At 40.2% G+C, this 21,256-nt stretch overlaps 3 protein-coding genes across 5 annotated transcripts; 2 read left to right on the top strand and 1 right to left on the bottom strand.

Annotated features, from left to right (window-relative positions):
- The first annotated feature begins 1,519 nt into the window (after positions 1-1,519).
- On the top strand, positions 1,520-12,832 carry ccpg1 (cell cycle progression 1). Of its 2 annotated transcripts, XM_085269152.1 has the most exons (11): positions 1,520-1,757; positions 4,915-5,004; positions 5,463-5,580; positions 5,671-5,756; positions 5,850-6,033; positions 6,123-6,215; positions 7,390-7,734; positions 7,878-7,939; positions 8,742-8,861; positions 9,472-10,763; positions 12,033-12,832. In XM_085269152.1, the coding sequence occupies exons 2-11, from the start codon at positions 4,945-4,947 to the stop codon at positions 12,223-12,225; spliced, it is 2,553 nt and encodes an 850-aa protein (XP_085125278.1). In that variant the 5' UTR covers positions 1,520-1,757; positions 4,915-4,944; the 3' UTR covers positions 12,226-12,832. The 2 variants fall into 2 exon arrangements, with proteins under 2 accessions (XP_085125278.1, XP_085125285.1); XM_085269159.1 differs by lacking the exon at positions 6,123-6,215 and having other exon boundaries at positions 1,522-1,757.
- pigb (phosphatidylinositol glycan anchor biosynthesis, class B) lies at positions 12,794-17,703 on the bottom strand. The gene is made up of 12 exons (XM_085269169.1): positions 17,302-17,703; positions 17,091-17,214; positions 16,473-16,590; positions 16,267-16,371; positions 15,897-16,027; positions 15,233-15,373; positions 15,096-15,147; positions 14,744-14,955; positions 13,852-13,916; positions 13,544-13,766; positions 13,073-13,250; positions 12,794-13,000 (listed from the first exon to the last, which is right to left on the bottom strand). Exons 1-12 carry the CDS (start codon positions 17,411-17,413, stop codon positions 12,887-12,889), a joined length of 1,575 nt encoding a protein of 524 aa, XP_085125295.1. The 5' UTR covers positions 17,414-17,703; the 3' UTR covers positions 12,794-12,886.
- Positions 17,085-20,326, top strand: pigbos1 (PIGB opposite strand 1). Of its 2 annotated transcripts, XM_085269173.1 has the most exons (3): positions 17,085-17,222; positions 17,294-17,474; positions 19,983-20,326. In XM_085269173.1, exon 3 carries the CDS (start codon positions 20,030-20,032, stop codon positions 20,186-20,188), a length of 159 nt encoding a protein of 52 aa, XP_085125299.1. In that variant the 5' UTR covers positions 17,085-17,222; positions 17,294-17,474; positions 19,983-20,029; the 3' UTR covers positions 20,189-20,326. The 2 variants fall into 2 exon arrangements, with proteins under 2 accessions (XP_085125299.1, XP_085125298.1); XM_085269172.1 differs by lacking the exons at positions 17,085-17,222; positions 17,294-17,474 and adding an exon at positions 19,470-19,627.
- Positions 20,327-21,256: the final 930 nt, after the last annotated feature.

The raw sequence follows: 21,256 nt of genomic DNA, 5'->3' as shown, positions 1-21,256 counted from the left end.
TTCCAGCCAAGAGTGATACCATATATGCCCCATAGCTGCAGAAAAGGCTAACATTGTTATCTTTTTACAAAAAACAGCTGAACATGAGAGGTTTTTGGACCAATTTTGTGTTCTCCATTCTTTAAGCACCGGTTTGAGCACCGTTTGAGCACCGGCACCGTTTCAAAAGTACCGATTTGGCACCGGTATCGGATACCTAAACCTAAACGATACCCATCCCTAGCCAATTTTCTGCTTGTAAATTCTGATAAAACTTTAGGTTACACTTGGCCCTAAACATCTTACAAACATGGTGTTTAACCAGATGCTGGGCTCCAGGAACACTGTGGAGTCTTGGAGTTATTTTTGACCAGAATATGTCCTTCAATGTTGGACTTCTTTTTCTTGCATTTGCACAATATCACTAAAATCTCAAACATACAGTCTTACTTAAAACTACAACCCGGTAAATAGTCTGTAAATAACAAGTAAGTGTTGTGACTTTAACATGAAAGCAAACAGAAACGATTCTTCACAACTGATTCATTTTAATTTGTGTGGTTTGTGGCTCAGAGTACTACGGAAGCGTAGAGCTGCCACCCAGGCAAAAGAAAAAGTGTATCACGTTATAACGTGAAAGGTTTATTGTTCTAACAAGATACTTTTCCTGTTTGTACAATATACTATTCACGTTTGAACAACATAATATCACGTTATTACAAGATACATATTATCACGTTCGTACAATATTTATATTGTACGAACGTGATAATTATGTATATTTATATATATATATATAAATATATATATATATATAGCCACCTACTTACTTATTGAGCTTCTTATGATGCAACTAGCAGCTGCTGTTAACAACTTATTTACCTTAGAGGTTTGAGTAACAAGCCACAGACCAAGTAGCAAAAATGTCACTGCAATTTCTCCAGAAACGACATTGTCTAGTTTCATATTGCTATTCTAGCTCTGGTTTTTATTTGTATTGCTGTTGTTGTTGTTGTTGTTATTGTTCTTAATAGTGTGTTGTAAGCCTATTTGCCCTGCTCATAATATATATGTATAACACAATAACACACACATACACGTGTCGGTAGTTACTGACAGACCTGTTAAGCTTTACAGGAACATGAACAAATGTTCAAGCATTCTCTTTCTTTACCTTTTCTTCCCCTCTTACAAACTATTATCTTCTTCTTCTTCGAGTACAGTTGCAGCTGTTTAGTATTTGTTAGATTGCAACACCATGTTTTCCCAAACCAGTCGAGCAACATATTATGTATTCATTAAGTCTTTTGCAAGAGACAGGGAATTTGAGCTCACAACAACAACGACCACGTGTGTTCAGTTAAAGTTTTCAGGTATGGCGTTTTGCTTATTTAATGTTCTGCTTAGGCTGCACATCTAAACATATAAAACACTCATTTGAAAAGCTCTTCATCGACGTGTCTCCGCCCTCGTTGCTGTTACTGTGTCGGTGCTTCGTCACGCTTCCTTGTTTATGTTTTTTTCTTTTTTGCAGCCGCACGGGGATTTTCGCTCCACCCTCGCCGAGTTTGTTTGGCCGCCGAGCTGACCCATGGGATATGTAGTTTCGGGTGTCGCAGAAGACATTGCGCCGCGTGTCCAGCTAAACCCTTTAAAACTACACTTCCCTCCCACTGGTCGGTTACGCAGCGTCAACGGATAAACTGGCTCGGGCATATACTGCAATAACTGTGGAGCTTTTTGCAAACAGCTGTCTCGCCGCCAGGAACAAAACACTGGTGAGTTTAGGCACTTATCGTCATACTCTAGGTTGCAGTGATGTTAAACGACTGTTAAAAATAACGGATAGTCTCGAGACGGTTTCAATTATACGTTCCGACGACGTTTATAGAGGTGACGGTAATAACAAGCCTCTGAAGTTAGTTCAGTAACAGCGAAACTGACGCCAAATGCGGTTATTTGATGTCAGCGGACGAAGCTGGTGTTCGCTGCCCGTAGCTGCTGCAGGTTTAACCGCAAATTTGTCCGTTAGAGACGTAAACAGCGGCTTTTTTTTTCAGCGTGAGGCCGCGCGCTGGTTGGCATCGTCTTCTAGCCTTCACCGCCAGAGGGCGCTGGTTCCTCTGTTTGTTTACACTGCCAGGTATCAGCTCGTGACCAGCTGTAAAAAAAGGCATTAGCTGCGGTTACAACACATCGACAGGGGGGGCATGTAACTGGATTCGGGGAGAGGAGTTTGAGACTGCCAAAGTTAGGGGTTATAACGGTATTATCACAGTACCGCGTAGATCTAGGGATGCCACAACAAGACTCCAATGAGGTTTCGTGCCAAAAAGTGATTACTCATGTTTCTGTCTGATTTTTTTTATGACTAATATCTGTGTTTATATACAGGCTGTAGTTTACAGGATTTATGTATATACAATAAAGAAATTAGCTGTTATCCAAGTATCTTTATGACTCTGTCTTATTGTATCAGGTCAGTGTTCTGCATTATAATCAACCCAGTCCTATTTGACCACTTTTAAAACTTTATAAAACTATTAACTAACTTTTGTTGTACTTTCTGCTGGCCTCTTTGCCATTATGCATATTTAGTTTTAGTTATTATAACCTTGCTCGCAACTATATTGTGATGTTGATGTTTAATAGTGTGCCCATCAGAGGGCACGTTGCAGACCGGTAAATGGTCGGTAAATAACAAATGAGTTTTGTGACTTATGACTGATTCATGTTAGTTTGTCTGGTTTTTCTAGATTTGACAAGTCAACCACTGCTTGCCTTCCGTGTCCTGACGAAAAACAGCTGATCTACGCAGAACAATGTTCAGTAATAATTAGGCTGATATGAGTAAATATTGGATTTTTAAATCACTGAGAACTGGTATCAGTCTTAAAAACCCTGTATCTAAAGCAGGGGTCACCAACTCCAGTCCTCGAGGGCTATCTTCATGCAGCTTTTAGTTGCATCCTTGTTTTGACACACCTGAACCAAATGAATGGCTTCATAACAGACCTTTGCCAAACGTCATGGCATGCTGAAGAGGTAATTCGGCTGTGTTGGGATGCATCTAAAAGCTGCAGGATGGTAGCCCTCGAGGACTGGAGTTGGTCACCCCAGATCTAAAGACTATAAACAGGCCACTTAACCCAATGCAGGGTGGTTGCCAGGCAACTTGAGGACAACATACTATATTGTGCATAATTCAACTTTTGTGGATATGAATAAGATATTTTTGTTGATAAATAAAAAGAATGTACAGTTCTTTTATAAGGTGTTGATAAGTGCTTAAATACTAAAAACAGATCATTTTAAGCTGTTGCTACATGGTTTCTAGGCAACATGTTAACATCTAGATAAGAACCTTCTGGAGCCTAAGATGTATCTGTGTGCAAAGCTCCTAATGGTGCAGGAGGAGACGAGCAGAAAGCTCTTTCGCGTGTTACAGTCAGATCTACAAACGAAAATGAGTTGGACAGGCCTGCTGTGAATTTTTTGTGGCATACAGGTCTTGCTCATCTTTTCACTACAGGTGTAGGTGGAGCTCAGCGGGAGCTCCACTGCTGCAGCAGTCTGGCAGTCGAATGTAAAGTGACACCACCGGTCAGCCGAGTGCCGCGTGATGGGTGGATGAATTTATTTAACTGATGTGTGGGGGTTGGTTTTTTTCTTTATATGTAGCTTGGTGATAAAATGGAGTGAAAGTAGTCCCTGCTGTATAAACAGGATGTGCAGTGATTGATAGAAGTTTAATTGCATGCTGTGCCACTCTCACCTGCACATCTCACTTTGCCTTTCACTACAAGAGGCTGAACAGCAGGCATAGTCTAAGTCAGATAGAAATAATAACTCAGTGATTTGTGCAGCTGTTGGTGTCACTGCCTGCACTGTTAGACTGTTATGTGTATTTATTTTGCTATCCCTGTGAAAACCCACACCCTACTCATGCCTGTAGCTGGGTGTGGGTGGTGGTGCTGAAGCGTTTAATTGATCCCTGCGTGACTTCTGAACAAGCTTAAAGTGTTTTTCTCAGCAGCTTAGGTTTCTGTTTATGGGTGGGATGGGAAAGACGGTGCAACATAAAAAAAGAACTTGAGTGCTGCATCGAAGTGGAAAAACTGGAGGATTTATTTACTTTATTTCAGACCTACACGTTATTTCAGAGGACAATATTGTGGTATTGGTTGTATAATTGTTTTTTGGTTGCTTGGTTAATATTTGTACATTTCTTCCTTCCAGCTTTTAAAATTCGCTACTTTTGCTCATTTTAACCTTCAGTAATTTTGAAAATTAAGGGAGATTTAAGGTGTTATTTGGACAACATATCAATGTGAAATTCAGCCTACAACATAGCCCAGTCAAGAGGCTGATGCCGTTGGCAGCATTTGCACTTATCTGTCTGGTGTACCTGCGTCGCTCTGCAGCTGGCGGCAGTGTTTCTCTCTTCAAGTTGATATCAGAAATGGCAGCAGTCAATCACAGTTGCTGTGATCACATTAACTTACAGTGTCGATTTAATACAGAAATATAAAGTATTTTCTGAAGTTTTAGGAACTAAGTAATTAATTTATTGGAAACATAATCAGCAGATCATTATAGTTAGTTGCAGGTTGATATATTAGAAAATGGACTCGACTTTCATCATCTACAAAAACCAAACTCTGCTTTTATATTTCTGTATGTCTGATAAAAGCATAACGATATAAGAAACTCAGGAGCTATTTTTCTCCAGTGAGTGCCTTTACTTTATCTAAATTTTCTGAATTTACATACATATTTTATTTGTTTACTTTTATTACTAGACTTACTTTGAACGTAATATTTTTCCAGTGCTGGTTTTCTACTTTTACTTGTGTAAAGCTTCTGAAAACAATTTTATTGTAAATTTGAAAATGATGCTCAGTCAAGTTCAGGTGTTCTTCTTCTCTCCTCCAGACGTCTGTGTGCTGCTGACAGCTGACAGAAATGTCAGAGACCTCCAGCGATGCAGAGTCCTCCTGTGGCTGGACTATTATTAGTAATGAGGTATAAATCCTTTCCTCTGTTTATCCTTTATCCTTACCACTTGTTGTCTTATGGTTTTTATCATTTTAATCAGGTCTGCATGGGTCATTAAGTATAAAATGTCAATGAATTGTTGAACATGTTGAAGAGATATGCTACATTACAGTTTCCTGTGTTCTTTCTTCAAGTTTATTTTAGAGTTTTACAAGATAAACAACTTTAACTGTAAACCAGAGTTTGCCGACACTGACAGCACTAGCCTGTTTATGCTTAGTTTTTTTTCCTCATTAACAAGAAAAATTTAAAATATTTTTCTTCATTGATAAAACCTTCAACTTTTTGCTATAGCTGGTCAGTTACAGCTATAATTCATCATTAAATTGTCCTTTTCTGAATAGTTAATTACGGTCAGGTATTTATAAAGAAAGTTCAATGAAGTTCATCCTGTGTGTTTGGTTTTTGAACGTTTGTGTTTGCAGGGTTCAGATATTGAGACTTTGGGATCCGAGACAGCAGTGGAGTACGGAGCTGAGCTGTTAGAGCGCCCTCTGGTGCAAGAACCAGAGGCGCAGGATGTTCAGACATCAGTATCAGCTGGTAAAGCTCCTTCTTCTTCTTTTTTTTTATCCAGATGTGACTTTGATTGGAGTTTTTTGACACAACACACATTTATGTTCACATTGACAGCTGTGTGTGCAGAAGAAAGGACTGCTGATTCACTGGACAACACTCTGGGAGAACAAACTTTAGATGAGACACTGAACGCCTCAGAGGTGAGAGGACATGAAAATGTCCCCGGAATAATTAATCCAGAGCCTCGTCCCTTCTTCTCGCTGTATAACTTGTCTTCATTGTATCGTCTGCAGGTCGGAGACGAAGCTGCAGGGAAAGAGCCCGTGCTGTCCTCCAGCGACCTCTCCGACATCGTGACTCTGCCAGACTTGAAGGAGGGGGAGCATGCCGAAGTGGAAGAAGAGGCAGCCGTCCATGAAGATCTTTACCTCGGCACCTCCTGCAGCAGCCAGTACGCCTTCAGTGCTGCAGAGACCGGTAGGACGGCGCGCACACACTAAAGACAGCTGATTTTATTACCAACATTAAAACAACAACACAAACATTTCTCCTGTTTGCCAAAGCAGGTTTGTTGTTGAGTCACTGGAAACTTCCACAGACTCTGATGAACTTAAGCAGCCGTCTGAGAAGTCAGCTGACCGGTGGCCGCTCTTTTCCAGGTGGCCTGATTTGAAAATGCAGTGACTCTGATTTGATGCTTAGCTTGGTGAGCAGCGCTCGAAACTAATCCTGATGCAGCTGAATCACTGTGAGGTGATGAGATGCTGTCAGACAGTTTAAAGCCTGTGTGCCTGAGCAAATATGAGGAGTCAAATACTTTGATTTATTTATTTAATTTTTCTGTGTGGAGAAGTGAGATAATAACAATAGCCTGTATGTAAAGCATAGACAGTGGAGAGGGTTTCAAACTACATTTAAAGTCTCATCTGGTTTGTGTGGTATACATTTTTAACACACAGGGGTGTTTATCTTGTGAATTATGGTACCAGAACAGTTAAAATGTCTTGCGGTATGGCTGCCTTTAAATGACTGCAGTATTCCTTAGTTTCTTAGTCAGATCTGCTTCGTTCCTCCCATTTGGTTACAAAACCGTGAGATCGGGATAGCCAGGTCCAGGCTGCCAAACTGTCTGTAATCAGTGGTACTGTAGACTCAACTCTGTAGTTTTCTGAATGTGAATGCAGGAACAGTCTCTGGAGTAGCACCAGAGAAGTAGTGTCCTTTAAATTAGTTCTTTCTTTTTAGGAATTGGTAGATAAGTGTGTATGCTTGTGTTTTTCAAACACAGCAACCGAGGAAAGCAAATCTCTGATTAAACAAAGAGTTCTAAGCTTTGTTTTTGTTAGTGCTGGCTTATATACCGGTTCTCAAGCAAGCTAAACCAGTGAGCTAGAGCATCCACTGTGGCTTTAAGGTAATATGACAGGGGCCAACAAGTAGTACTCAGGTGCAACTGTCCATTAAAGGTGTAGTTAGACTTCAGGGCAGTGTCACTGGTTCAGCCCATGTAAGATTCAAATGAGCTATATGTGGCCCACAGTGTACAAATGGATCAGGGGTCTCACTGCCAGTAAATGGTATTTATATAGCGCTTTACTAGTCCCTGAGGACCCCAAAGCACTTTACACTTTCAGTCATCCACCCATTCACACACTGGTGATGGCAAGCTACATTGTAGCCACAGCCACCCTGGGGCGCACTGACAGAGGCTTGTTGCCTGCATGATTAACTGCACCAATGCCTGCTTTTTGAAACCGTTTGCATGTGTGCTGTTTCTTGTTTTGTGCTTTTTTTCCTCTCTTCATGTAAAACTTCTCATTTTTTTAACCGTAGTTTTCCCAGTGCAGCCGCCAGCGGTGACAAACTCGAGCAGCAGCGAGGACGAGGCTGGACGCAGCGCCAGCACTGTTGTACGAAGACGAAGGTTGAGGAGGAGTACCACAAACACCGTGACTGACCCAGAGGACGAGGCTGTGTTGGAATCTCGCCCAAGTGATGATGATGATAAAGTGGAGCAGGAGGTTAAAGAACAGAAGCAGCAGCAAGAGGAGGAGGAGACTGAAGTGAGAAGAGCTGCTCGGGATGTTGAAGAGAGAGTCCAAAACAGCAGCATCTTCAAAACGTCGATCCTCATCACTGTCGTAATAGCTGCCTTCCTGTGTTTGGGTCACTTCTATGGTGAGTAGTCCAGCTTTACTGGGATAAATGTAGAAAGTTTTCTTGGACCTCAACTTTAGGGATGTACTGTAGCTCATGTGGTTCCACCTGTTTCCTGTCTACTGTAGGCTGTGGAACTAACGTGTAAAAACTTTCACTTACAGAGAAATACGAGATGAAAAAGAAGCTCTTTGATGATGACTATGTGATGGACCTTACATCCCAGGTCAGTGACTACACAGGTCCCGACTCGAGGAGTAATTTTATTATTTTTGGTAGAACAGTAATCATGAATTTCTGTGCCGTGCTTTTGATTTTTGTAACTTCTTACATGGATCATTTATCACTTTATTTGCTTTTATTCTTAAATCCTTCATAATGCTGTTGTGTATATGAATTTGATCTACAATTGTGCAGTAAAAAAAGCATTAGAATTTACCAAAAGTCAGACTCAGATTGCTTGGATCCCTGGCTGAGTTGGTACTAAAAGAGTATCTGATATCAGGTACTACCACCTAATGGAAAATGCTAAAAACCTAGTCGAGCTGAGTTGGTACTAGTGTAACAGAAACTCACAGTCGTAAAGACTAAATGTGGATATTTACCTTCCTCTTATACAGGGGTGTCAAACTCTTTTTAGTTCAGTCCAAATTTAATCTGAAGTGGGGCATTAAAACAAAACACTGCTGCATATTTCTTAACTTATAACTTTATACACTGTGAAAAAGTTCACTTCAACCAGAGCTGAGATTTTAATAAATCTGGAACCAGAAGTCAAAGTGAAAGACATTTAATAGTACTTAATGATTTCACTGCTGTTTCCCACTTTATAAATCTGGCCTCAGGCCTCATGTTGGACACCTCTGCTCTTATAAGATGTGAAAAAAATATAGAACCAACAACCATCTGGGTATTGAGCTTCAGCTCCCATGAACCATATTCATCTTAGATAGATAAAAAAAATTAAAAGATGGAGGAGCCATAAGCAGGACTTTGATGGGCTTGTTTTACTTCTTTTTCTCACTTAGGAAGAGTTGTTCGAGTATGGCATGGAAGAAATGCATGACGACCAAATTCCATTGCTCATGGAGCTTGAGAGTATTAGGAACGAGAACCAGGAGCTCATTCTGAAACAGGCTCATGTTCAGGTAACTGATGGTGACACTCCAAGTTTATAATATTCTGTCAGAGCCACTTCGCATTTTATTTTGAGCATTTTAACTTAATATACATCAATACAAACTTTATATCCCGGGGTTATGTATATGTATGTAATAATACCTACATAAATAAATAAAAAAATGTACACATTTTTCCAGATACACAAATGCCAAATCTGTATCTCTTAAAATTTAAAAAAAATTAAAAAAAAAAAACCCAGGAAAATGACATCACTTACTCTTGTGATGGTGCACATGAAAACATGTGATAATTCTTTCTGACAACGTGACAGCATATATTCCAACATAGGACGTGCTGATCAGCTCTATAACCCCCCCCCCAAATCTGGATCATAATGTTTTTGTTGCTGCGTACACTTTTCACTTGATTTCTGCAAACCCAGTAGAAGAACAGGGTGTTTCTATGCAAGAAGAATTATTCCTCCACCACACTTGGTTGCGTTTTTCTGGTATTTAAAAATAGAAATACTAAATATTTCGTTTTATTGTTGAAATATTGAATGATTTTAGTGAATGCACTGCTTCAGGTAATCACAGCATATGCAATCTTATGTCTGTTCCTCTTTTTCCCATCAAGACCCAGAGAGATAAGTTGGAAATGTTGCTGAAAGAGAAGGAGGAGGAGAACACTAACATGGTGTCTCAGCAGCAGAAGTTAGCAGCTGAGAACCAGCTGCTGAAAAGCTCTCTGCAGCGAGAAGAGATGTCGTTGTCAGCCTTACAGGAGGAGCTGAAGAGTCTGCACTCTAAGATCAGAGATCTGGAGTCGATGGAAGAAGGAGCCGACTTGCTGCTGTCAGAAAACCAGAACCTGAAAGAGCAGCTGGAGGAAGAGAAGCAGGTGACCAGAAGCTTCCACGGCCAGCTGACTAACATGATGGTCGAAACACAGACGCTGAGAAAGAAATTTGACAAAGAGAGGAAGGTCACAGATGAGCTGAGGAGAGAGCTAAGTCAACTGAGAAGTCGATTCCCAGGAGCCGGAAAGGAATTGGGTTCAGAGGCGGAGGAGCTGCAGTCCCGCCTGATGGAGCTGGAGAAGAGGCTGAGCTTTGAGCAGCAGCGCTCTGACCTGTGGGAGCGGCTGTATGTGGAGACCAAAGAGGAAAGAGCCAAAGGAGACACAGAGCCCAAAGTGAAAAAACCAAAGCATGGCATGGCGGGAAAAGTGAAGGAGACGTTTGATGCTGTGAAGAACTCCACCAAGGAGTTCGTACACCACCACAAGGAGCAGATTAAAAAAGCCAAAGAGGCCGTGAAGGAGAACCTGAGGAAGTTCTCTGACTCTGTCAAATCCACTTTCAGACATTTCAAGGATTCTGCCTCAACCTTCATCAATAAAGCCCGAGGGTTTTATAAACAGAGAAGCAATGAGAAGAATACAAGGGAGTCGTGGCAGCACAGATCCCACAAGCCTCATCAACGACACAAACACGACTCTGGCCACAACACCCGGAAGTCAGGAGACAAAGTTCACCAGGACTGGGAACAAAACGCTCACAAAGCCCACATGAAGGGATGCTCCGGGGTTTTCGACTGTGCCTACCAGGAATCCACCAGGCTCTTCAACAAAGCCACAGAGCCAATCAGAGCTGACGAGTTTCGCAAGCTGCTGCAGAGCTACCTGCAGCAGGAGGTTGACCACTTCCACCATTGGAAGGAGCTGGAGACGTTCATCAACAACTTCTTCTGCAACGGAGTGTTCATTCACGACCAGATGCTGTTCACAGACTTTGTGAGCGGGGTTGAAAACTTTCTCGCAGACATGCGCAAGTACCACGGCCTCGATGATGACGCTTTCGGGGATGTTGATGACTACATCTACAGGCACTTCTTTGGAGAAACAAACACAAAGAGTTACAGCCCGAGGTGAGCGTCCAGAAAGATCCTTTAATTTATTGTTAGGTTGCGTCTGAATAATTTATAAAAGTTCTGGATGGGTGAAAATAAATTCTAGATTAAAGTCATAAATTTACAAAAAAAATCCACCAAATTTCTCGGAAACAGTCCAAGTGAAGCTGTTATAGTGATCTAAACTAAAAATGTGTGAAAAATAACTAAAATAAAAACAGACCTTTAAAAATAAAGCCAGCTCCTCTAAATGTTCAATAAACAGTAATAATCAAACTAGAGCGCTCAGACACTTTTACAGCCTCACGCTGACAGGAAAATGGGGCGGAGCTCATCAAAGGTGGCTCGATAACTGTAAGGAAGCAAAATAATGGCTCAATAGTCACACTAGAGTAAAACTATGAAGGTCAGCTCATTTTTTTCATTACTTTTTTCTTTTCTTTTCTTGCAACTGACTGCAAATTGTTACTTGTGCAACTTTTTGAGCACAAGGCGATTGCACAGGTCACCTGGTGGGTGGAACTCAAGACTCCAAACAACCGCAGTCCATCAGAGACTGACTGGTTGGTGAAGAATTGCAATCAATTGCTGTAACTCAAATTACTTGTAAATAATGTAATTTCACTGTTTTCAATCGTTCCTCTTTTTGGTTGAATGTTGTTTGTAGTTCTAAAAATTAATAACTGAAGTAATTTAATCAAAATTCATATGTCTGTAGTTTGATTATCTACTGGAAATAACTGGTGTAACATACAAATCATAAATGGTTTTTCTCCTTTAGTCCTGCATACAATTCAAACACAGGGATAAGTGTATAAACAGTTTTATGAATGATTTATTGGGTTGTACAAGCCTTCATCGGGTGTTTAGATAAGCTGATTGAATCTTTACAATAAAATGTGTACTTGGAGTCCACCTCTGACTTTTCTGGCTGACTTTAAGCTTAAATAGTGGAATAAGTACGTGGCATCTTCTACCAGTTCTATTATTCTGATGTCTGCTTACATTTTAGCATTTACACAGGGTCCATTTAAGCCAGGGAGTGAAGGTCATTATTAGAGGCACACCAAGTGCCGTCACCACTAATTACTATTGCCATGGTAACAGGTTTGCACCTGAAAACAAACAAAAAAATACACCTTTTGTCCCCCACAAAGGTTGGGGTTAGGTTAGTTGAGTGAGGACTGAACCTGTTTTCTTCAGCGCTGCAGCCGGTTCATATTAATTTCTTTATATCATCACGCTCACAGTGATGTCATTCGTCTGTGTTGTGTTTGAATCATCCAGTGGGCCGTTTGAAGGACCCGAGGCAGACTCAAAGGAGGAATCGAGGACAAAGCAGGAGCAGCGTAAGCAGCAGCGAGCCCGGTCTCGACCCCACAGCGAACGCAAGTGGAGCCGATCAGGAAGAAACGCAGACAGACACATGGCTGACGTGAAGATAGAGCTGGGCCCGATGCCCTTTGACCCCAAATACTGAAGCGATTTCAGCTAGTTTATTACAATGGCTACAAACTTTAGTTGCAAAGTCATCTTTTTTGTTTTTGTAAGTTTGCACAACCTTTGAATGCTACTGAACGGCCTTCAGCTCTTTGGTGTTTGGTGAAGAAATCATTAGGTTGGAGTGGAAGACGCGGCCTAACTACATGTAGCTTGAGTTTATCTAAGATGTTAAACTGAGTCATTCTTTAAATTTTGGCTGGTAAATTTTAGACTGATGAGCACCTCCCTCTTCAGCCCCAACACCTTCATTTAAAAACAGCAGAGACTAAAAAAAAAAAAAAGGGGGGGGGGGGGGGGGGCACTTCTGGATGTTTCTGTGTTCAGTTTGATGGTTTTAATTTGCTGCTACACTAACAGCTTTGTGTGATGTGAGAGCTCACATGCTGTTTCCTATCATTCCACCTTTAACTTAATTTAACTGGACAGTTTCACTTGTGATGGAAAAGGAAAAAACTGGAAAAAATAACATTTGAGGAAATATAACTGTATATAAAATGTTTTTTTAAATTGATGAAAATTTAAATTGATGAAAATGAATGACAAGATTTAAGTGTAAAATATTTATTTCCATTTGAAAAAGAAAACCCCCCCACATGTTTTGCCATAAGGACAGAAAGTTCCCATTGTTCCAGTGTTTGTCAGTGCCTTTCATAAATAAAGATGCTTCCTCCGACTCTTCCTTCAGGAAAATGAGTGTGAAATATCTTTGCTGCCCTCACAAAGTTATTCCCTTCCAAAAATACAGAGATTTCCTGTGAAGAAAACACACAAAATGTGCTTAAAAACACTGCAAGCAAAAATTAGAAATGTAATTTGTGTCTTACCTTTTCCAAAACATCAAACATGATCAGATGGGTGGGCAGAGAGGACTTGTATGGGAATGAGGTCCTGAACCAGAGAAGAGGCTCCTCGTAAAATCTCTCAGCTTCATCCACGTAAGCTTCCTCTCCCAGATCTGGAGGACACTCGAGAAATCTCATCTTAATCGGGCAGTGGATGTGGCTGTGAGGAGACAGGACCATCAGCTGCATAGCATCATAATGTGATCGAGGAAATGAGCTCTGAAGACTGACAGAGGACAGCTAAGCACGTTTATATGAATCAATCTTTCGTACCACAGCAGATACATTATTAAAACATGTTTCCAGTGTTTTATTTTGAAAACTCTGATTTTAAGTGAATAAATCTTAAATATCAGGTTGAGACAATCCCAAATCTTGAAAACGTGGGATGCTGTGTGAAATGAAAACAACTGAATGCAGTGGTTTGGAAATCTATTGAAACACATCAAATACCTGTAGAAGGGTGTTGAGTGGCAAGGCATGAGAAAGAATACATCCGGCTGTGGACGGGTGGTGGAGACATTGCCTACGTCACAAAGTGGCTGTAGGTGGTTCATGACGTCCAGAGTGCCTCGCTGGTGAATCAGACCAGTGTACAGAGCAGGAATAAGATTGGCCGATAACAAGACGGCTGCTGCAGGTCGACGCCACGATTTCAGATGAGCCAAAGAAATCCCTGTGGAAAGAAAACGTTTATTATATAAACACATCTGGATGGAAATGACCACATACTGCAGTTCTGATGTGAATACGTGACTTACCACAGAAGACCATACAGAAAGGCAGCACTGGATAAATGAATCTGAACTCCTTGTGTGGAAGCACACTGGAAGGAAAAAATAAAACAGGTCAGACTGTCTACCAACCAGGACCCACAGGAAGCTTTATAGGAATCTGTTACATAACAAGTAGCTGGAATTTAAACAGGTTTCACACTGTTAAAAAAAATAAAGAAAAACGTTTGCAAATGTCTTAGGAGAACTCAAAATGAACAAAGGGTTTTGTTGAGCGTAAAAATAAATAAATCTGCACAGAGATCTTTAAACCATCAATTTAAACTCCGTCCCTTCTCCTCTTCTTTGACTATGTGACATCCTGGATGTCTAGAACAGAAACAGGTGAGCAAAAAAAAAAAAATATATATATATATATATTGGCTGATCTATCAACTTTTTAAATCACCAAAATAAAATTGGTATCATAAATAATAAATGAGTCAGACTCTAAATCAAACTGAATGGTGAAGTGAATAATTAAGTTACAATGTTCTGTTGGAAAAAATCTGGCTCGTGACATTTGTGCAGAGGTCTCTTTGACGAGCACCACCAACATAAATGTTTTAAATGGGCCAAACACACTATGCACGCTCTGCAACACCAAAAAAATGCCAGAGAACATGAAAAGAGCTAAAGCCACAGACACAGCCTCCAATTCGCCCAGATCCAAAATCCACACATGCATGCGTTGAAAGAAACTCCACCCATAGAAGGCTCCACTCTGCAGCCAATCGGGGTCCAAACAGACATCAAATATTTCACACTAATCTTTTTCTTAAAGAATAAAAATAAGGGGCAAAGGAAACTCTGCATTTGTGTTTAATAACCATAAGCCAGCATCACAAGAACAGGTAAGCAGTGTGTGTTGCAGCTTCACCTGTAAACTGCGATGGTCCAGACGACAGCTGCCAGCAGGATTTTGTATCTCTTGAAGGCGAGCATGCAACCGTGAAGAAAGAGCGGGAGATGAGGGCCGATCACCACGGCAAAGCCCTGAGTGAGGTACCAGTGCCAGGGGTGAGAGCCGTAGAAATCAGCCACACCGTGCAAGATGTTAAACTTGAGGAAGTTAAACTGCACTGGTGTCCACTGGAAAACAGAAAGGAGCCGTTACAGCCAACTGACTTCATGCTGGGTGTGTGTGTGTGTGTGTGTGTGTGTGTGTGTGTGTGTGTGTGTGTGTGTGTGTGTGTGTGTGTGTGTGAGTGAGTGAGACACACAGATTTTACCTTCTCATAGAAAAAACAGTCAATCGCTGTTGAAGTGACAACGGCCAACGTCCTAGTGATGACAGAACAATCATACACCGGAGACAAAACACTGTAAAGCTAACGGTTATAGAGGAGAAGAGGCTGAAAGTACGAACCCTGTGGGAATGTAGTGATGAGTGATGAGCCTCAGTTTGTTGTCTTCCTGCCAGAAATGATACAACAGCAGAGGAAACCAGACGATCACGGCTGTCGGGCGAATAATCACAGCCAAGGCCACCAGGGCCAAGTACTTCTTACTGGAAAACAGCAGTGTGTATATAAAACACCCCACAGAGATCATCAGGGTAAATAAAAAGTACATTTCGCTTCTATATAATTCAACAGGAGAGACTTTTGTGCACAGCTTTGCTTTAAAACTGCCGGCAATCAGTTTAGATGGAGGTTATTATTTATAACTCTGATCAAGCTACATTTCAGATGTTTATTTTGGTCTCTGGTTATGTGGAGTGATGGGGAGGGCTCAGACTGATGGGGAGTCGGGTGTGGCCTGTTTTGGTTTTAATTTATTGTTTATTTAAAGCATAGCTGAGGTTACAGTTTACACTACTGTGAAATGAAAAGTGTAAGTTCACTTCAAGGATACTTTCTGATATGTATTATTGTGTGTGATTTTTTTCTCTTGTTTTTAATGTATTTTTATTGACTTTTTAATTCAGTTTTTTTTCTACTTTTAACTTTTTCTGATTTTTTTTCCCCCTTTTTTATTTATTTCATGTTTCTTAAATCTATTTTAGAATAAATTCTATTTAAGATCAAGACCTGCTGTGTGTTTTGGACCCGGGCAGAGGAAAGTAAGAAAGAGCCAGAGTGGTGATGGTGGCCTCCATGCTGTTGGTCAGAGTCCTGGTGCAGCAGAACCACGTAAACCAGGAGCACATGTGACAGAAGAACTGGAGGTGAAAGACAAGTGAGGATTAGGTATGAAAACTGCAGAGCACTGAAGCCGTTTTTACTATTATTATTATTATTATTATTATTATTATTATTATTATGCTTAAACCGCAGTGTGAATTGAACAAAATGCAGGTTTCCATCTTCCATCTTTAAAATAATCCCAAGCACAGTCACCATGCAAAACAGTCTGCTTATATTCACTCAAATCTTTCATTATCTGCATACATCCACCTACTGTCCATCTTGCAACATCCTGATTTTCCAGCGTTTGAAGCAGGAAGAAGAATTTCACGTCAGCAAACGAAGCCAGAAGCGACTGAAGAATTCGCGGAAGCCAAATCTGAAGAGCCAGACAAGTTTATAGAAACTTCGTGACTACAGGAAATCGTTCAAATGCTCATTAAAAAAAGATTACTGAGAGAAAATAATAAAGAAACTTGCCAGCAGCTGAACCGAGTCGTAGCTGATGAACTGTAAGATCTTATATAAGAATGCAAAGAGAAGTGGATATGAGAATCCTCTTATTCCCGCCTTCCATTCCCAGGTCAGATACCCATAAGTTACTGTGTTAAGGTTATAACAGGATAGAATAACAATGGCATAAAGCTCCTTTTGCGATTTAAAACAGTAAACAGTCACTTCATGTATCTCTGCTGGGGACCATAAACATAAACAGGGGGTTTGCAGATTTCAGTTTAGTTTTTTATTTTCTTAATGTTTAACTGGTGGAATTGTATCAGGGGCAACAATTAGGAAGTTCAGAAAAGCACAAAAAAGTAGAGCTCAACAGTCTAACCAAATTTGCAATCACTGGCAACTTTTCAACTGTTAAAGCAAATATTTAATCAGCAAATCACAGGCCAGCAACTCAACTGGAGCAGACATGGTGACATGATCAAGACACCTGCTGAATCTGAGCATCACATTGGGGAAGGAAGGTGATTTAAGTGACTTTGAACACAGCAAAGTTGCTTAAAATATTAAATAAAAGTAAATGAATGAATAAATGTGCACGTATCCACTGTCCCCTCTGTGACGGGTGTCTCCCAAAAAGGATATTTGAAGACCATCCTATGGGAGACCTCCAGAGACTGCCAGTACTCATCCGGGACGAAGCTGGTTTGAACCAGGAGGCAGTTAATCAGTCTGAACACGACACAAAACACGGTCACGCTCAGCACACCTGTGGAGGTCAGACAAATGAGCACATTTGAGCAGCTGCGGTGAACATCTGTTTTATTTCTCTTTGTGATAAATCTCAGAGCCCCACCGATGTTCAGGGGACTCTCCTCCTGCCTGGAGTACAGCTGGGATTTACGTCTCCTCAGCTTCACGTCCTCCACTTTGCTCCCAAACTTCAGACGTGAGCGCAGATTCTCCATCTTCACATAAACCTCTTGCGGGCATAGCTCCCCTCACCTGTCCCCGGATGTGTTGCAGCAGGTAAGTTCGCTCCTCACACAATCAAAAAGTTAACATATACGATCAGTTTTAAAAGTGAAGAAAAACTGAGCTCCAGGCCTGCCGACAGGGACGAGCGAGCTTCGGGTTTATTTAACAAGCATATTAGACTGTTACATCTCCAAAAAGTCTTCATAAATGTGAGTTAACTTCAGTTAGCTAAATGAACTATGGAGCGCTTCCGCAATCATGTCTACTTCCGGTGAAATGTTCTCCCCCGCCTTCAAAATAAAAGCTCCTTTATTTATTTTGTCATCCTGTTGTTTTAAGGTTGCATATATTATCCATTCACAGATGCTCAACTGGATTTAGATTAGGAGAATTTGGAGGCGAAGTCAACACCACACACTCATTGTTTTGCTTTGTGGCAGACTTCAGCCATTAGGGAATGCAGTTTCCATGGAAGGGTGTACATGGTCTGCAACAATACTTATGTAGGTGGTACATGTGGGTTTTCCAGCAAAACATTGTCTAAAGCATCATGCTGCCACCACCAACTTGCCTTCTCCCCATAGTGCATCCTGATGCCTGGTTTTCACCAGATAAAACATGGACACACCTGCCCATCCACGTGATGTAAAATAAAACATGATTCATTTAAACAGGTGATTGCCCCATGGTCCAGTTTGTTGTTGGTGCTTTTGGTGGTAGACGGGAATCAGACTGGGGAATCAGATTGATCTGTAATGCACAGGGGTGTTCTGACACCTCTGTAGCTCGTCAGAGAGCCTTGGTTGCCCATGCCTCTGTCACTAGTTCACTACTGTTCCTTCCCTGGACTACTTTCAGATACTGACCACCAGAGATGTGCAGCAATGTGTTACAAGTACAATTAATGCAATTACATTTTTTTTTCAAGTAACGAGTAAAGTAAGGGATTACTATTGCAAAAAACTAATTAGATTACTCTTACCTTCCCATGAGCATGCTGTGTTACTGCATTACTAAACCATTTTGTTTGTGAGTGTGACAATGACATACGAATGTGCGACGTCCATGGTAACAACAGAAGTGTGTAGATCAACAGTCGATAATATAGAGTGTGGGAGACAGTATGACAATACTGCATTTAAAGCTTGGAAGTACTAACATTACTTTGAGTTTGATTCTGTAAAAAGTGACAAAAACATTAGCGTCCACTGTACACTCTGTGTGGGAAGAAAATGTGTTTCTACAGTGTAAAAATTAAACTTGAGCAAGCACCTAGCAAACCGACATGGCAATGTGAAATTCACAGACAAGGCCCCGGATCCCCCCGCTGACATGACTGCTGTGGCACCGGACAAAGGTCAGACGGCTCCACTCCTGCTAGAGAGATGAAAATAGATTTAAAAGCGACAGGACTTAATGCAGCAGAATCTTTGATTGTATTTATTTTGCTGTGTTTTACTTGCATCTATTTGAAAGAGTGAGTATAACCACAAAAAATAATTTTATTTTATATGCCAGAATATCCATCCATCCATCCATCTTCATCCGCTTTGTCCGGGGCCGGGTTGCTCTTCGACCCCAGAATATGCAGGCATATATAAGTCGAAGAGCAATGCATATAATTAAATTTTTGTTTGAATCAATATTTATAAAGTTAAAATATTAAAACTTACCAAACAACATTGAAAAAGAGAATTTTTCAATTGATTCAAAATTATATGATGGATTATGCCAAAAAATAGAATTGGGCTTAAAGGTCTATTATTATTATTATTATTATTATTATTATTATTATTATTATTATTATTATTATGTCATATCTTACATTGTGTCATATTTTTAAGAAAAATATTCCTTTGAAACTCAAGCCCTGACAGGAAGTAAAATAAAAAAAAAACAACAACTTCACCTGCTCATGTGTCCCATAATATTAGCTTAGGTATTATGTCAAAATATGTTTGCTTTTTCGGTGGGGTTTTTTTTTTTTTTGTTTTTGTTTTTTTTTGTGTGTGTGTGTGTGAGCAAGTAACTCTACGCTCCTGTAGGTGGTGCAGTGCAGTTTTCTTCTCAGCGTAGAAGAAGAATGTCATCCTGCTGTAACTGACTGTCCTGCTTGTTCTTTCTTCTGTTTTTTATCTCCTCGGGTTTTTATCTTTGTGCGTCTGCTCCGCAGTTACAAATACATCGATCAAAAGGCTTCCTCGGTGAGCTATGAAAGTTACAAATAATTTTTAAATAAAATTTTTTTAAATTTCAAATGTTCCCAGCTAGAAGGTGAACACACTGTGAAGCTAGCGATCGGCCTCTTCTATTATCCGATATGGATTTTTCAAAATAATAGTATACATATAGTTAGTTTTCCAGAGGAAAAAAAAGCACTGAGCGGTGGTGCAAACGAATTTGCTAAGACCTAAAAAGACTTTTCACTTTCCTCACATTTTTGTGCCTTTGTGGTAAAGAGATGAGTGATTTCACTACTGTTTTCACATGTTTCAAAGCTGTGTGCTGGACTGACTTGAGCATTTAAAGTGTCTTATAACTCTTTTGTTGTTCTTTTAGGTTCACTATTGGGAAATCCTAATTTTTTTTTAAAAGAATAATAAATCATGTTTCGAAGAAGACTGCCTTTCACACAGTTAGCCTTTGCCACAATGCTTGGAGTTGCCGGTGGAATTTACATCTACAGACCTTATTTCGAGACTGTGCCAAAGACATCCGGAGAGCAGATCCAGGACAAGCCAAAGAAAGAGAATGAACTGGACTGAAGGAGTTCGAGAAGGCAGGAGGCTGCTGGACTGGAGGCCAAACAAAAAGACAAGATCACCATGGATTAAGTCATACTGATTCCTGCTGTTTGTGATTATAAATTTACAGAATAAATATTTAATAATTTCATGTTCTCATATCTGTTTCAGAATGACTTCTAACAAAATTAGTTACTCATCAGTTTCTTAAAAAGAAAAGTCTTTTCCTTACACTCTAACAGTTGTCTGTAGGAGGTATCTCTCATATGAGTAAATGCTGTTACCCATGAGACTGTGAGCCCATAAAGCTTAGACATAACTTAAATTGATCAAACATTACTAAAAGCACTGTAACAGCCCTCTAGTTGTCCTTAGTTGCCCTTGCTGAGTGTTATAAAGTGCCACATTCACGTGTAGACATCTGCAAAGAGAAAATGAGGTTTGTGGTTCTCAGAAGCCTGAAAACAGGTCACATTTTGTTCTGCCACATGAAATACATTTGTGTCTCTTCATGGAATAAATGAACTAACAATGCAACTATATAAAAAAATATATATACATTTGTAATTCATTCAATTATCATTAATTATAAGCACTATATAAACAAAACCATGGTTGAAGGGAGACCTCGAGTGGAATAACCTCTGATATCTGATAGGCCCCCATGGCGTTCCTCACAAAATTGTGTTGTGATATCAGTGCAGTGTGCCCAGATCAATTTTTTTGTAAAAAAAAAAAAAAAAAAACTCAACACAGGTGCCTATTTGAACTACACCAGGTCTGTCAAAGATGCAGTTCTAGACTTTTCCCATTTCCTGTGCTTCTAACAGAAAACCACAAAGAAACACAAAAATATGACTGTTTTTTTTAAACATCTAAACAATTAAGTGATCAGAACTATGTAATTACTTCCCCCAAATGTAATAATATATAGCCTACACAGAGTTTTAAAAAGGTTTTACCATTTTATCAACTAACATGTGCTTCATAGCTTCAGACAAGTGATTTCGTATAGAATTACTCATTCAGCAATCATTTTCAGGGGACCAGCTACATTATGAATACATATTGCCAACATAGAAGTGGTTA

The sequence above is a fragment of the Mchenga conophoros genome, linkage group LG1, assembly GCF_057382185.1.
Source record: "Mchenga conophoros isolate Kocher_MC1m ecotype Shallow Benthic linkage group LG1, M_conophoros_male_GT1.1, whole genome shotgun sequence".
NCBI classification, from domain to species: domain Eukaryota; kingdom Metazoa; phylum Chordata; class Actinopteri; order Cichliformes; family Cichlidae; genus Mchenga; species Mchenga conophoros.
Note: the sequence above shows the minus strand (reverse complement) of the source record. Positions and strands in the feature narration are given on the sequence as shown.

Coding starts and splice junctions, on each gene's coding strand:
- pigb (XM_085269169.1), bottom strand. CDS start 17,413: ATGGAGAATCTGCGCTCACGTCTGAAGTTTGGGAGCAAAGTGGAGGAC. Junction 17,215..17,301: donor GGAGAGTCCCCTGAACATCG/GTGGGGCTCTGA, acceptor TGACCTCCACAG/GTGTGCTGAGCGTGACCGTG. Junction 13,001..13,072: donor TGTTTGATGTTTTGGAAAAG/GTAAGACACAAA, acceptor TTTTCTTCACAG/GAAATCTCTGTATTTTTGGA.
- pigbos1 (XM_085269173.1), top strand. CDS start 20,030: ATGTTTCGAAGAAGACTGCCTTTCACACAGTTAGCCTTTGCCACAATG.
- ccpg1 (XM_085269152.1), top strand. CDS start 4,945: ATGTCAGAGACCTCCAGCGATGCAGAGTCCTCCTGTGGCTGGACTATT. Junction 7,735..7,877: donor GTGTTTGGGTCACTTCTATG/GTGAGTAGTCCA, acceptor TTTCACTTACAG/AGAAATACGAGATGAAAAAG. Junction 7,940..8,741: donor TGATGGACCTTACATCCCAG/GTCAGTGACTAC, acceptor TTTCTCACTTAG/GAAGAGTTGTTCGAGTATGG.